Here is a 15,639-nt window from a genome sequence, read left to right as displayed (position 1 = left end):
TTTCAGTTTAAATTCATAACTGACGTCATACTGATGTTTCAAAGTAGTTTTTTCAAAAAAATAGTGGCCAATTTGGGGAAATTCTAAACATTGGCAAAAAATAAAGTAGAATTCAGACCCCGTCTTCACTTGAGAGTAAATCCAAGGTGTGATTTCGTTTAGTTGAGGTTCTGTAAAGAATTTCCAGTTATTTCCGTGACCAGTGTTTTTTTTTTTTGTTCTGTAATTAAATGATAAACAAATTCACGTGAAGGTGTGTCTCGTCAGATTCTGACCGTCGGGAAGAAGATGCAGCATCTACTCAGTTTTTCATTGAATTAGTTTTCTTTTGTGGATCTGGGGCAGAAGAGCATTTGGGTCATTTCTGGCTAAACAAACTGGAAACAAAGTCTGACACTTGTTCATGAGCCTTTATTGACATCTTAAAAAAAAACAACCCAAAGAAATCAATTAAAATATTATTAAACCAGATGTTAAGATGAGGGAAGGGCAACTAAACACAAATACATGTAGTATTTTTCTTTTAATGGTAGTACAGTACATGAGGGCGCCCCGGCGAGGCAGCGCAGCGTCAGGGAGGGAGTGAGTACCGACAGTCCCTTCATCTCCGCCTGGGAAGGCACCGACAAACACTGACCCGAGTGTTTTGGCCGTTTCATTCTTACGTAATTGTCAGGATTTCAGTGCAGCATCTCTCTTCAACAATCAAAAGCCCTGAAGTGGGTCAGAACAGAACCCACCCGGAGGACTATAATAAGAAACACATCAATGTCACATATTTGACCTCCATCATGGATTTAGTGTAACTTGCAGAAATATTCCCTTTGTAACAAACGTATTACTGGAAGAGACCAATAATAATAAAAAAGAAGAAAACAAGTCACTCAGAAAAGAGAAGAAAAGTTAAAGTAACAGTCCAATCAAATCCCACAATCCCTCATAATCCCTTTGACACAAATCATAAATACGAGAACACAGCGCGAGGAATCTCGTGGACTCTGATCGACATGCATCCACTGCGTTCAGCCGGTACCAGTGAGGAGTTTCTCCTTTCATCACAACCTCCAGCAGAGTCCCTGTTGCATGAAAGAGCTCAGAAAGCGCACGTTTACCTCCGCAAAGTGACAATGACGAGTGTTACTGATGAAGGCAGCGGACAGCAAACACACAGAGCAACGAAAGACGGCGAGGGGCGGAGAGGGTTGAGTGCGAGTCTCGTTAAAACGGAGGTTAATTTCGAGGGTGGGATGGATGGCACGCTCCTGCTCCTGCCAAGCGCTCGCGACGCGCCGGCCTCAGATGGTCTGGTAGCCGGCGTGGCTCCTCTTCCTGCCGATGAGGTAGGCGAGGAGCACGACGAGCACGAGACCCGCTAAAGCTGCTCCAACGATGATGGGGATCAACATGTCGTCTTCATCCAGCTGGCACTCCTCCGCTGAGGAAGAAAGAAAGAGAAACGTGTGAGAGAAGAGGAGTCTGTGAGAAGCAGCAGCTCACCTGCCGTTAGTGTTGTTTTTGCAGCCAGTTTCAATTTTAGTTTAGTCTTTAAGTCAAGCTATCATTTTAGTTTGTATTAGTTTTAGTCACGTTAATTCTCCTTTTAGTCGTGTCAAGTTTCAGTCGACTAAAAGTCTGAGCATTTTAGTCTCGTTTTAGTCAAAGATTGTATTTAGCCAAACCCATTTTACAATTCAAACTAGGTTATCTTATTATTATATTATTGTTACCTTATAGACTCAAGAATACATTCATTCCAGATACAAAACACTCTAATTTGAGTTTACAACATTTATTTTTCCGCATTTCTCCCCATCTTTTTCTAAGACACATTGGGTTTTCTTTTCCACGTCTATGTAGGAAAGTGTATCCAAAGATGGTTCTTCTTCTTCTTCTTCTTCTTCTTCTTCTTCTTTTCTCAGCCCCAGAGCAGATCCCTGCGTGGCCGGCCATCGGCCCCTTTCTCTATGTAACTTAGTTTTTAAATTGACGTGAACCTAGAGCTCTGCGTTAACGGCATCAGCCTCTAACTCTGCAGCTGCATCTTCTGGATCTGATTCCCCGCTGCAGCGACTGGGATTGAGGACGTGACGTCACCCAGCAGAACTAAACCAGAGGAAACTACTGAAAACATGGAGATTAAGGATCTTTGGTAGAACATTTCGTCTCGTTTTGGTCAACGAAAAAGACGACACATTTTAGCAGAGTTTTTATTTTGTAATCTACATTTTAGCAGAGTTTTTATTCGTCTACAATTAGTGATGCACCGATTGTTCGGTAACCGAGATTGTTAGGCCGAAAATGGCAAAAAAAACACTTTCAGTGTTCGGTGGAATAAGTGGGAAAAAAAACCGAACAATTAATAACAGCGTTGTAATATAAGGAAATAGACTGGCCGCTCCCGTAACGGTTGCGCACCACAAACATAAATCGTTGGCCAACCAAAAAGTAACCACATAAGAATTTTACCTAACATTCACCAGGAGGTGGAACCAAAACCACATAATGCTGGGAAATTAAAAAATGTTCAGTTTTTTATGTTCAATAAATATTTTCTACCTTGTAATTTTGTAATTTAGATTTTTTCTTTGAAAAGCATGCCTAAATCAAATTTATTTGATTTATGCAATGGTGAAAAAATTGGCAAAATAAATGAAAAACTGCGAAGAACCATGTTATTCGGTATTGTTCGGTATTCGGCCAAGTGTTTATTATTATTTTCGGTTTCGGCCACAAATTTTCATTTCGGTGCATCACTATCTACAATATTGCATTATATATTTAATTATGGTTATCGTCACATGACCATTATTTTTGTTGCGTCTCGTCTCCCTCATGTGATAAAGGTTAGTTGACGACGAGATTTAGTCATAATTTTTGTTGGCCAAAGCAGCTCTACCTGCCGTAGAACCTCACCTGCTCCGAACTGGTCCCCCTTCAGGCCGAAGGGCTGCACCTGCACCTGGAAGGCGTTGATGGAGAAGTTCTGGGAGACGATCATCGTTTGCTGCTCACGGCACATGTACGAGTGTCCCATGGTTCCCGGCAGGAAGTCCACACTGCTGTTCCGGACACTGAGCGGGTCTACGGGTCGAGACGGAGCAGAGAGAAAAATGTAAGAGGGTGCATCAAGTTTTTAAAGTCCAGACTGGTTCAGGAAGCTTTTATGGTGTCAGCATTGAGGACAGAGGAACTTAAATCTAATCAACCCCGTCCCAAGTCCAGAGTGACAGTTTCCACCCAAGACCTCTCCCAACAGAGCTGAAGGCATCTGAACGATATAGATGAGGCTTTTTATTTTTTAAACTAAGTTTTAAGAGATATTTGTAAATGTGACTTTCTAATTATTTTTGTAAGAAATTTTTTTTTAGGTTTTTTTTAATAGCAGGTATAAAGCATTGTTTTTTTAAATGTTTTTGTCCCCTCTCCATCTCTTTAGTGCACGTGTTCATCGTCCTTGAATGAACTATGCTGGAATTACTTTTTTTTTTTTGAAAGTGCCAAAATATTTGCAGATTTAGTTGCAAAATTATGAATAAAATAATTAGAAAAAAGCTTTTTCAAGCAGAGTTTTTCTCCATTATACAATGTCAGCAAAGTTTTAAGAGATATTTGTAAATGTGACTGTGTTTTAGTGTTTAAAAATGATTTCTAAGGTGATTCTTGCTCGTGTTTACGTCAACTCCTAACGTCATCTGAGACAGTTTGACCTTTAACAACCTCTTTGCATCTTTCACACTCAGAAATTTCAATTGTTTATCGTGTATACATGTATATAATGTAAATCTTAATCTCCCCTTGGCTTTTTTTTTTTAAAGTCCCATATTAGGCTTTTCTTGACTTTAACAAATTCAAAATGTACACAAAGTCTCACAACCTCAGTTTTCAGGTAATTTTTACAACTACGTAGTGAAGCATCTGCAGATTTGTCCTCTAAACTCCGAGTGCAAAACATCCCAGATCTTCTATCGGGCCAGTTCTTGGACACCCCGTTAAAAACAACAACAACCAGACGGCCTTAATGACTTCAACCCTGCACTTCAGTGGTATTCCTGCATGATACTGCAAAACATATAATTTCCTTATATTGGATATAAACAGTACCAGAGACAATATCGTTTATAGCGATATAGTTAATGCTGCGATAAAAATCATGCTAGTTTAGCCTCCGGTGAACAAAAGTAACACATTCTATGAAGTATAACTGTTATCAGAGACGCAGTGTAATCTTTATGCAGAACGGTGTTTTATCTGAAAACAGGCTTTACAGGTATAAATTTAATTTTCTAATTATTTTTGTAAGAAAAACATTTTTAGGTTTTTTTTAATTACAGGTATAAAGCATTTTTTTTTTTATGTTTTTGTCCCCTCTCCATCTCTTTAGTGCACGTGTTCATCGTCCTTGAATGATCCATGTTGAAATGACCTTTTTCTGAAAGTGCCAAAATATTTGCAGATTTAGTTGAAAAATTATGAATAAAATAATTTGTAAAACGCTTTTTCAAGCAGAGTTTTTGTCCATTATACAACGTCATCAACCCCCCACCCCACGTCCCAAAGTCCCAGCCTGTTTGAAACTTTACCTTCGTATTTTTCCTAAAGTACTATACCAAATCTGATTTTACCCTAATTTTTCAAAGTATAAATGTTACCGGCCTGAAATGCTCCTGATGTATATTGACACATTAAAAAAAAAAAACAACATATTCTGACCTGAGAGGCCTCACACTCACCCTTCACGTCTGGCAAGGTGGCGTTCAGAGACACCTCACTCAGGTGGTACTTGGTTGACGTACTATTCTGAAAAACAAAGAGCAAAACAGACCCAAGTCATGATGCTGCACTCGAGGTTTAGATGAAGCTCCAAGCGCCATCTAGTGGCTCTGGCCGCGAAGTACAGGGTAAAGAAATGAACCAGATACAGTAACTAACCAGAATGAAGACGAAGCTGAGGTTGGTCTTCTCTCCATCTGTTGTGAGCAGCAGGACGGCGCGCTCCTGCTCACACGAGCCAGAGGCTTTTGTCACATTGGGCTGAATGTTCACAACATACTCCACAACCTGTGAACAAATTAAACAGTTTTAGAATCTGTGGAAGCGTCAGCAGTGTCAACGCTGACTGTATTCAAACATCTGACTGGTTTTTTTTGGACACCTTTTCCTGGAAGACGAAGGACATGTTGAGCTGGAGTCCCATGTTTGCCAGCAAACAAGCGGTGCCGTTGGTGCCGTTGAGCCGGTACGTTCCTCTGTCGGGTCGTTCGGGGTCTTTCTGCGGGGCAACTGTGGTTTGGGCAGTTGGCGGGGCAACTGTGGCGAAACCCTGATGCAGGGCAGCAGCTGAAAAACATGTCTACTTATAAGTAAAGTCCTACAGACAGAAGGGACTCACGATGAGCAGCGTTACAAATAGACAAAACTCAATACCATTCATTCCCTCTATTAATAAAAAAAAAAACACAATTTCTAGCAATATCTGAAATTATACACACACTATTATTTAAAAAAAAAAAAAAAGGGTCAGAAATAAAGGTTTTGAGGATCAAACTTTCATCATCTGGAACAAATCATGAGTCACATTGTTGTGTGTCACTTTGTTTATAATGTTGAATACTGGGCAGCGACTTCTGTCTTTACCAACAACAAGCAACACTTGATGTTATGAAACAACTTCCAACACAATGACGTAACTCTCCATCTATTATCAGAGCACTGCGCATAGTTCCTGGATTTATATCTGCATTTCTTTAGACTAAGTATGCGAAGAGGCAGCAGCATGAGCCGTCTGCCTACTTTTCTTTTGTATTTGTCAACAACTGGACTAAAAAAATAGATAAAATCACAGGAGCAGATGGTTTTAATTTGGTTTCAAAAGGGTCGAAACATAAACCCGACGTCCCACTTCAACAGCAACTCCACTAGGGAATTAAGTAAAGTTTTTAGAGCACAAACAAAAATACTCAGATAATGTGTCAGTAAGACACAAGGTGGGGTTGTTTCCACAGTTCAGTTACACATTCTGGACTCATCCTGCATTTACTTTTATCTCTTGTTTATCACTTGCATTAGGTTTCGTAAGTCAACACTCAGAAGTGCTTTCTGATTGTTGTTTAACATTAGTTATATCAGACCTAACAATCTAAACGCTGTAACTTTGGAGCTTTCTCTTCAAATGCTAGTTATTTGCTGGAAATTAAGAAAGTAGGATTTGTTTTAAATGAAAATTTATTACCAACTTAATGACTATTTAAAAAAAAAAAGAAAAGTAGCGATTGTTGAAATAGCTCTAACAAACTAAGGTGGTTTTATTCCAGTGAACAGCAGCAGCAGCCGGCTTCCTCCGTCACACGTCCGGCTGTGTGAACTAACTTTCACAGGAAATTAAAACAGACACACCTGACACGTTCAAAGTGGTGCCTTAAATACAAGTCAGGTACTTGGACACTCACTGGATTCAAGGACTGGTTTTTACTTTAGGTCATTGTATCGAGTTTGGGTTCAAGGACCCGAAACAACAGTCTCTGACATCACTTTGTTTATCCTGAATTTCCTGAATGTCTTTGATCGAAGCCAAAGTGCCACAAAAAGGGTAAAAAGAGAAAGAAATTAAGAGAAATACAATTTCAAAGAGGGTTCAGGTGGAGAGATTTGTTCAAAAATGAATGTCCAAGTTCAGTTATTTGTCAATTTGAAAAAGCATTTTCAAATTAAACTTTCAGTATTTAACAGTCAATTAATTAATTACACAATTCCTTTTTTTTTAAATGCTCATAAAAACAATATTGACAATATTTACCAATTAGGCAATTTATTTTGGGATTTTTAAAATGAATTTTCAATCTAGTTTAGTAATCTTATATTTTTATATCTTAACGCTTTAAACTCGAAAATTAACCCTTAAAATTTGAGATGCAATGGTTTAATAATATCAGACATCCTGCCTAAAGATGTCTAATTAAAATTGACCTGGTATGAACACTGCTTTAGTTTTATTTGGCCTTAACTTAAATAAAATGTGTATTTGAGGCTTAATATTATTTTGTCTCAGATTTATAGTTTCAGAGCAAAAATCCAATTTAGCTTAAATTTTATGCATAAAGTATGTGTTTCAATCTTCCCAGCGAGTGAAGCTATTTAAGGTTATACACTTAATTAATCAAAACTTTATGAAACACTAAGACATTTTAAGATAATCAGGCTTTTTTTTTAAATATATATAATATATATAAAATTCTGATACCTTTGCTCCAAAAGTGATTGAATTTCTTAAGAAATTTTTGAACCAATGAGACGACGATAATAAAACTGTAAATAACGTGAATAAAAACATTTTCTACGTTTTCGTGGCTAGTTTTGTTTTTTATAACGCGTTTTTTGTCGTTTTTACCGCATAAATACTTACCCAAAATGAGGGGCAACGTTACTCCGAGACACCATGACCGAAAACCGCTGACCTGCGTCATGTTTGTCTCCTTTTTCCAGGTAAAAACCACAAAAACACCAACAACGAAAACAACAGCAGCTCGTTAGCCCCCGTTAGCGGGCAGCTAAGCTAACAGCAGCGTCGCAGCAAAAACAGGAAAAAGAAGCAAAAGCAGAAGAAGAATAACGCGCTATTGTTGACCACAAAATCCTACAACGTCTGTGATTACAGGAACTGACTTTCTTTAAGTTTACGCGCACACGCTGAGAGGTTAATTAAGTTTGTCTTTAACACCTTTATCAGCGCAACCACTGCAAACACCTGACACACCAGACACGTGACACCCGGGTCACGTGACTGTTAAGAAACGCCGAGAAAGTCACGTGATGACGCAGCTACAAACAAACAGCTTTTATCTCCGTTAGTAAAAAGGTTGAGGTTGAAAATTAAACTTAAGGCCTGTGGTCAGTTGCTGTGTATTTTAATAATAATAATAATAATAATAATAATAATAATAATAATAATAATAATAATAATACTACTACTACTACTACTACTACTAATAATAATAATAATAATAATAATAATAATAATAATAATAATAATAATAATAATAATAATAATAATGAAAAAGGCACAATCCAAATATTTCTTATCTAAATTCAGTAAATCAAATCCACCAATATGTTAAAAAACCCAACTTATATTTGGGAACCTATTCTTTCTTTTGTTAATTCTTTGGCATCCTTGGAAGACTAATTTAATTTAATTAGGGTTTAATTTTTAGGGTTCCTCTTATGTCTGTTTATTTTAATTTGTATTTATTTATCTTATTTCATTTTATTTATTTATTTTTATTTATTTATTTTTATTTATTTTTTTGATGTTGTTTTTTGTGTCCTGTATTTTATTTTAGTACTTTATTTTTCCTATTATTATTGTCTTCAGTCAGAGTTTGATTGGTAATTGGCACTTACTTTGGGACCTGTTTATAATTACGTATTTTGCAGTGTGTGTGTTTTGGGGTGTTTGTTATGTTAAGTTTTGTGTCCTTATTTATTTTACTTATTTTTTGTTTTTTTTGTGTGTATGTGGTAAAATATAAAATGGGATATTCTGTCGAATCCTTTAAAAAATGTTTACTGTGTAATATGCATTACATGGACTACCCAATAAAGAAACATATAAAAAAAAAACCCAATTTAAGCAAAAACACCAAGAAAAAGTTCAAATTTGAGCACAAATAACAAACTTCATATTCAGGTTTTTCACAAATAACAAAGGAATACATTTATTCAACCTCTAGTGTGGGAGGATGAGATGGTGATGTACAGTTTTCGTCAAATGTTTATAAAAAATGCAGCCCTATAGCCTACACTCCAATATTTGGTCTTTTGTGGCTTTATACCATCAACGCTCTGTGTTTTTATGGTTTTAGCATTAGCTCTGCAACAATGCTTTATTTACTTTTAATTCATTTTTGCCACAAAAATGAAATTTCAGGTGAGACACAAGAATGGCTGTATTAAAACTCATCTTTCCTCATCTCTTAATCCTTGATGAATATGTTTTGAAAATAGCAAACATAGCTGTCATCCGCTGTCACTGAAGAGCAGTAACTAATTAGTCTGGTTACTGTGTTTGGTTCTGAAACTTTGATTCTGAAACCAACATAGTTTTTGGTTCTGAAACTTTTTTGAAACTTCTCCGTGTTTCAGAATCAAACACAGAAAAGCAGCATTCAGCTTCTATGCTCTGCAGATCTGGAACACACTTCCAAAAGACTGCAGGTACGCTGAAACCCTCAGTTCCTTTGAATCAAGATTAAAAACTCATTTGTTTACAGCTAAATTTGACTGGAATGTTTACACCATTCTGAATTTAAATCTAGTTTCAGTATCGCACTGTAACTCGTATCTTTTTCTACTCTTCTTTTCTCATTATTGTTTATGTTTTCATTATGTAAAGCACCTTGAATTGCCCTGATGTGCTATAAATGTGCAATAAAAATAATGTGGACTTCATTTCCTGGGTTTAATTTATCACTCGTGCCAAGAAAAGCGACATAATTTTCCTCCCACATAATTTATCGGTCCAATTCTGCATTCACAGTATTTTTCAACAGTTTTTTTAACCTGGCCAGGATTTAGGATTTTCATTTGCGTTCACATATGGCACTTTTGCACTAGTCCCGGATCGGCCCGGTTCTACCCGCTACGGCCCCGTCTTGGGCGTTTGCACTAGGGGCTGAGACGGGCTAGAGCTGCTCCAAGCCGATACTATTTCTGTAACCATTCTGGCGAGGTTCTATCCGGGCTGAGCCGGGACTATTTCTGACGTCACCACCCTCCGCGCCACTGATTGGTCGGGGGGCCGGCAGACGTTTGAATCAGGAAGCGGGAGTCAGCGCGAGGGCGACTGGCAGCTCGCAGCGATTTTATTATAAAGCGCAAACGTCTGTTTGGTGATCCAACTCTGAGGTGCAGATGTTCAAAAACCTGGTGACTGACGAGCGCCGACACGAACAAAGGTGTTGCGCAATCGAGTACGTCACAGCCGCTTCACCCAAACCCCCCCACTTCTCACCGGGCTGTGGAAAAACAAACGGGGACAAAACGGGTGGAGCCGTGACGAGCCGCGCCGAGCCGAGCCGGGCTGATCCGGGACTAGTGCAAAAGTGCCAATAGTTAAGTTGCTTCGTAGTTGAAAAAGCAAGTGTCTTTTCACTGATGGGGGGAAAACAAAAAGTGCTGGTCATGTCATGGAGGCAGAGCCGTCTGGGAGATTTGCGAGGCCCTGTGCGAAATGGCCGGGGGGGGCCCTCGAAATTTTTGGGTTTTTCGGGTCGGATCGGGTGTCTATATGCTCAATTTTAACTTTCCAATTAGCAAAATACTGGACACCTTCCCCTGCCTCATCATCATTTGGCTTGCCTCGACGCGGGGCCCCACGGCTGCTTGAGACCCGTGATTTTTGTAACAAATTTATCAAACGAGCCTTTCAGAGAGGCATTAAACACTTCCATTTTCTTTAGTTTTTTTCTTTTTTCATCCCCTTTTTTCATCCCCTGATGGAAATTTCCTGAATCTGTCTCGTTCTCTCGACATTGTGTGACAGTTTGTTCCAACTCCACCCGTCTGGATCAGAGCAGCTTGTGTCTGCGCTTGGTCAGACGCAGTTGTATTGAACAACAGACACGCGCATCATTGCACATATATTTATTGATATGCACAGACTAGTACACATTTAGGTATGAAATGGAACGTGACTGTTGATATTTATAAGGGGAAAAAAAACAGAAAAAAAAAAACGGCCCACAGCGCGAGGCCCCATGCGGTCGCACAGTTCGCACACCCCTTGCGGCGGCCCTGCATGGAGGGTACCGATGTGCCACTTTACCACGTACCACGTACTATGTGTTGATGTATGTGCCGTCCTTTCAAAAGTCCCACAAGTGTCACAAGCACAGTCACTTTCAGATGCACGACATTACTTTCAGTCCTGTAACAGAACAACAAGATTAGTGTGTGGTATGAGTGCTACCATAAACTCCTTTCCCTGTTTTTATTGACGCTGGTAGCACCAATCATATTTTCACAGATAAAGAAAATGCCCATTTCTCAAACCTGCACGTTGAATCTGATGAAAAGACAGTAAATGGCGCAAAATGTTGAACTCATTCTGTTTTCCTTGTAAAAGCAACCGCAGTTAAGATGGAGGCTAAAAACAAAGCACATGAAGAGGCCGTATCACAGTTTTGGGTTTCAGTGCAGCTGCCTTCTTCTTTTTTTCATGCAATGTCTGAAAAAGTTACTGGTATGTAGCTCAGTAATTTACTAACATGGTGTGTGTATATTTATAGTAATGGACCTCTGTGGTTCCTCCGGTTAAGAGATGTGATGAAAAGTGAAACTGTGACCCGAATGCACAGATATCACGACGAAAAGTGTATTTATAACAGATTTTGTGATTTGATTTAGTGAAGTAAGAGTTCTCCGCTAGAGAAATGGGTAAACCTACGACTGCCCAGAAGGTCCAGAAGTGTTTGAAGGGTACTAAGCTATGCACAACTACCGGTAGTTAAACCCTGGAGCCCCGTGTACAAGGGGGAAAACACAGGCCTGAGATCAGGAGTAAAGGGCTTTAAAGCCTCTAATGTTGTTACTTATGATTAATCAGTCTTTCCAATCTTTAGGCAAACACGGTTTTATAAATAGAGACAGTTTATCAGTGTCTCGTAGTCTGAACCGACAACCTTAGCAATCCTTGTCCTGTCAACACGAGTCCAGAGGCTGCTCGCTATCACGCCGCTGTTAATCATGATTGTTTAACGCAGAAAAAACTCTCCTTACAGGAGCTTTAAACTGATACGTGGTATTTTATATTTAGGTTTTAATAGATGACATACAGTACTGTCTCAGAAAATTAGAATATTGTGATTTTCTGTAATGCAATTACAAAAACAAAAATGTCATACATTCTGGATTAATTACAAATCAACTGAAATATTGCAAGCCTTTTATTATTTTAATATTGCTGATCATGGCTTACAGTTTAAGAAAACTCAAATATCCTATCTAAAAAAATTGTAATATTCTGGGAATCTTAATCTTAAACTGTAAACCATAATCAGCAATATTAAAATAATAAAAGGCTTGCAATATTTCAGTTGATTTGTAATGAATCCAGAATGTATGACATTTTTGTTTTTTTAACTGCATTACAGAAAATAAAGAACTTTATCACAATATTCAAATTTTCTGAGACAGTCCTGTATTTCACATTAATGCTTAACAAATAATCACCAGAGTAGATGGTTGGATAATGAGATTATAAAGTCGCTTTTATTATCAGCCGCATATCTGTGAACTGCACTTTCTTGTATTTCTTCCTGCTTTTCTGTTCAGACGTAAATAAAATACAGATATTGAGTCGTTCGCGGTGCAGAAGCTCAGATGTGCCTCGTCTGGTTCAGTTGAGCTTCAGTCTCGATCCTTTTACAGGCCGGTGTTAAAATGAATTCTCCCCTGAGTGAGATGAAGATGAGACGGACCCGAGACCGCAGAAGGATGCAGAGGTCATGTGTCACGGACACGCGAACGTTAACGACGGCCTCTGACCTTTTGACCGCGCAGCAGCAGTAGCTGCAGGCCTTCGATCGTCCCGCCTGCAGCCTCCTGATGGTCGCCTGCACATTTGGTACTTCAGTCTTATCTGGAGTTTTACTCACTGCTCAACGTTATCTGTTTACCGCATTCTCAGATATACGTCAAGGACACAAGCTTGAGTTTTGTTGTGCCTCTTAAAGTTTCTTCAACTGATTGTTTTGAATACGGAGAAATTCCCCTGAATTCAGATTAGGTTCATATTTCATTATTGCATCCGACACATTTTTTTCTGATGAACCCTTAAAATTGATGAGAAAGTAAAACATGTATGAGGAGGATATACGTAAATACTTTTCAAACACATGCAACATTTTACAGCTGTCCAGTTTAACAAGAGCAGAGTTATTATGATCTATAATTGTAATTTAATTATTTCCACGTCAGTTTAGGTCCTTAATAACATCCCGGCCTTATCTGAGGTTTATAAATTTCAGCTTCATCCCTCCTGTCCGGACTCACGCTGGACCCACCAGAGAGGACTTTGGGGAACACCAGATTCTTCTTCATGGCTTTAAAAACCATGCAGGAAGTTGAGCGATACTGCCTTCTCACTTCCTGTTGGAGTCTCCAGGCTGAAAACCAGCGGGATGCGAGATGTTGGACTGAGCCGAGCTGCCACTGCCGTTATTTTAGGCCGGAAAATCCCACCAGGAAGGCCGCGACATGCATTCAAAGAGCTGTCGTGTGAAAAAAACGCTCTAGTTTATCGAGTTAAAAGAAAAGTTGGACAAATGACTACGATTATTTTCAAGAAATGAGAAAAATTCCCCAGAAACAAGAGAGATTACGTATAAAACTGTCAAATTCATTGATTCAAGATTCAAGATTCTTTATTGTCATTGTTCATATTTCATAACAACGAAATTACAGGTGCTTCATCGCAGGTGCTGGTCCTAAGTAAAAAAAATAAAAAATACATATATATATATATATATATATATACATGTATATATATATATATATATATATATTGCAAGATAAGTCAAAATAAAGTATTTCATGCCGAGAAGAGTTCCATGTGATGTTCAGATGGTCAGATGCGTGTTTAGGAAGGACCCGCTCTTTTGTTTTAAAGGTTTTTGTGGCACTAGTGGTCTTTATTGAGGAACTAGGTAGACAGGAAACGGGTAGAGACATTGTAGTACAGAGCGACAGGCCCGACAGGTGTCGTGCCAAAAAGTGATTGCCTGCCAGAATCGATTTCTCCCCTGAAAATGGGTCTTTTTACCTGCCAAAAATTGATTGAAGGCCAAATACAGTTAATGAAAAGTTGTTTCTGCCTAAATATGACTTGATCTCATTCTTGAGCTTCATAATCTGAAAATCTGACGTTTTAGTGCTATCACTCAACGGGCTGCTGTGCGTGCTCCCGCGGCCAGAAATCAGAAGAAATCGGATTCTGGCAGGCAATCACTTTTTGGCACAACACCGCTACTACTAACCCTAACCCGCATGAGGACTACAGCCTCTACAAATGTTTCCTGGTCAACCCACTGAGCTGTCCAGGTCCCACCACCAGCTCTTTGTTTTTGTGTGTAGAAGTTGTAAGAGTCATAATGTGAGAATATTATTTTATTTAAATTTCATGTAAAATTCATAATTCATAATTTATAGTAATGTATAACATGTACAAAGCAAATTCCTGTATATTGAATGTTGCTTACAGAAGCTCCCTTTAATTCAGCGAGTGATGATGTCACTTGCTGCAGAGTTGAGCAGAGAGCTGCATCAGGCATGTGAGCATATAGTTTTTCTACCGTGTGACACAGTGTAATGTAAACCTTTTTTATTCAGTAAAGGCTTCTAAACTGGATTACATCTCCTGTCATTTGCGTCAGACTGAAATTAATGTGCCTACAGCTTGTTTTTTGTGGCTAAATTTTTTTTTTGATTTAGTATGTTATGTTGTGGAAAAACCCATCAAATGCTCTTTAACGCGTTCTTTCTAACAACTGGACTGAAACTGAGTGTCTAAGTTACCAAGAATAAAACTTGAGAGATGAGATGAGATGAGTTTTAATCGAGTTGCCACGGCTGATTTGATTTATTTCGAACATGCATGATAAAAAAAGTACAAAAAAGTAAATATATATATATATATATATATATATATATATATATATATATATATATATATATATATATATATATATATATATATATATATGTACAGCAATTCCTATTATAATAATTCACGGATCCACCAACATGGTAGGAATGAAGTAGCCACTTATTGAGTCCTACCCCTGAATCTTACATACATTCTTAGATATAACAAGACGAGTTTCAATAAGCTTACTTATAAAACACCCATACCTACTTTAATAGCTGTTCAATACAGTGATATAATACTCCATAAATATAGTCAAAATCAAAGCAAATCAAGGCAAACAAAAGAAAACAAAACAAACGCCCAGCATTTAGTTGTGCTACTATGTATGTATGTAATAATAGAAGTAATTATAATGCATAGTATTACATTATCGTTACTTTACTATAATACTACAATATAATAGAGAACAATAGACAGCAATGGTATAACAATATACTTGAATAACTATATAAGAGTAGATATGCTGTATATTGGTTCATATATTTACCTCCAATTATATACATAAAGTTTACTATAAATCTATATATCGACATATCTACATGTAACTATAAATCAGTATATATTACAGTAATAGAGATATAGATACACAAATACTGTACGTATAATACAACTCAATATATTCATATACATACTTACACATAACATATCTATATCCATAATATATATCTATATATCTACATATATTAATAAATTTACATATCTACATGTTTATTTGCATCTGTATTTTGAATAGAATGTTTCTTGGATGGAAACTTCAGCCACGGCTGAAGTTTCCATCACACGTTATTAGAGTGATGGGTGGATGGTCTCGGCACTGCGCAGGTCTGACCCTCGGAGGAAGGTGAAACCCTGACACCAGCCCTCTGATCAGGGAGGGAAACAGCTGAACTGCACCAGAGGCCTAAAGAGGGGGTTGCAGGTTCCTGCTCGGTGCATCA

At 38.1% G+C, this 15,639-nt stretch overlaps 1 protein-coding gene across 1 annotated transcript; it reads right to left on the bottom strand.

Annotated features, from left to right (window-relative positions):
- Positions 1 to 396: 396 nt before the first annotated feature.
- On the bottom strand, positions 397 to 7,757 carry lamp1b (lysosomal associated membrane protein 1b). The gene is made up of 6 exons (XM_061724590.1): positions 7,400 to 7,757; positions 5,153 to 5,337; positions 4,930 to 5,058; positions 4,731 to 4,797; positions 2,914 to 3,081; positions 397 to 1,435 (listed from the first exon to the last, which is right to left on the bottom strand). Exons 1-6 carry the CDS (start codon positions 7,458 to 7,460, stop codon positions 1,296 to 1,298), a joined length of 750 nt encoding a protein of 249 aa, XP_061580574.1. The 5' UTR covers positions 7,461 to 7,757; the 3' UTR covers positions 397 to 1,295.
- Positions 7,758 to 15,639: the final 7,882 nt, after the last annotated feature.

This window comes from Cololabis saira, chromosome 6 (assembly GCF_033807715.1).
Source record: "Cololabis saira isolate AMF1-May2022 chromosome 6, fColSai1.1, whole genome shotgun sequence".
NCBI lineage: Eukaryota > Metazoa > Chordata > Actinopteri > Beloniformes > Belonidae > Cololabis > Cololabis saira.
This window is presented reverse-complemented; position numbering and strand designations above follow the sequence as displayed.

What these genes read in the sequence shown, in the direction of transcription:
- lamp1b (XM_061724590.1), bottom strand. Translation starts at nt 7,460, where the DNA reads ATGACGCAGGTCAGCGGTTTTCGGTCATGGTGTCTCGGAGTAACGTTG. An exon ending in AACGTTGCCCCTCATTTTGG is followed by an intron (nt 5,338 to 7,399) that starts GTAAGTATTTAT and finishes CATGTTTTTCAG; the next exon opens with CTGCTGCCCTGCATCAGGGT. An exon ending in CACCTTGCCAGACGTGAAGG is followed by an intron (nt 3,082 to 4,730) that starts GTGAGTGTGAGG and finishes CTCGACCCGTAG; the next exon opens with ACCCGCTCAGTGTCCGGAAC.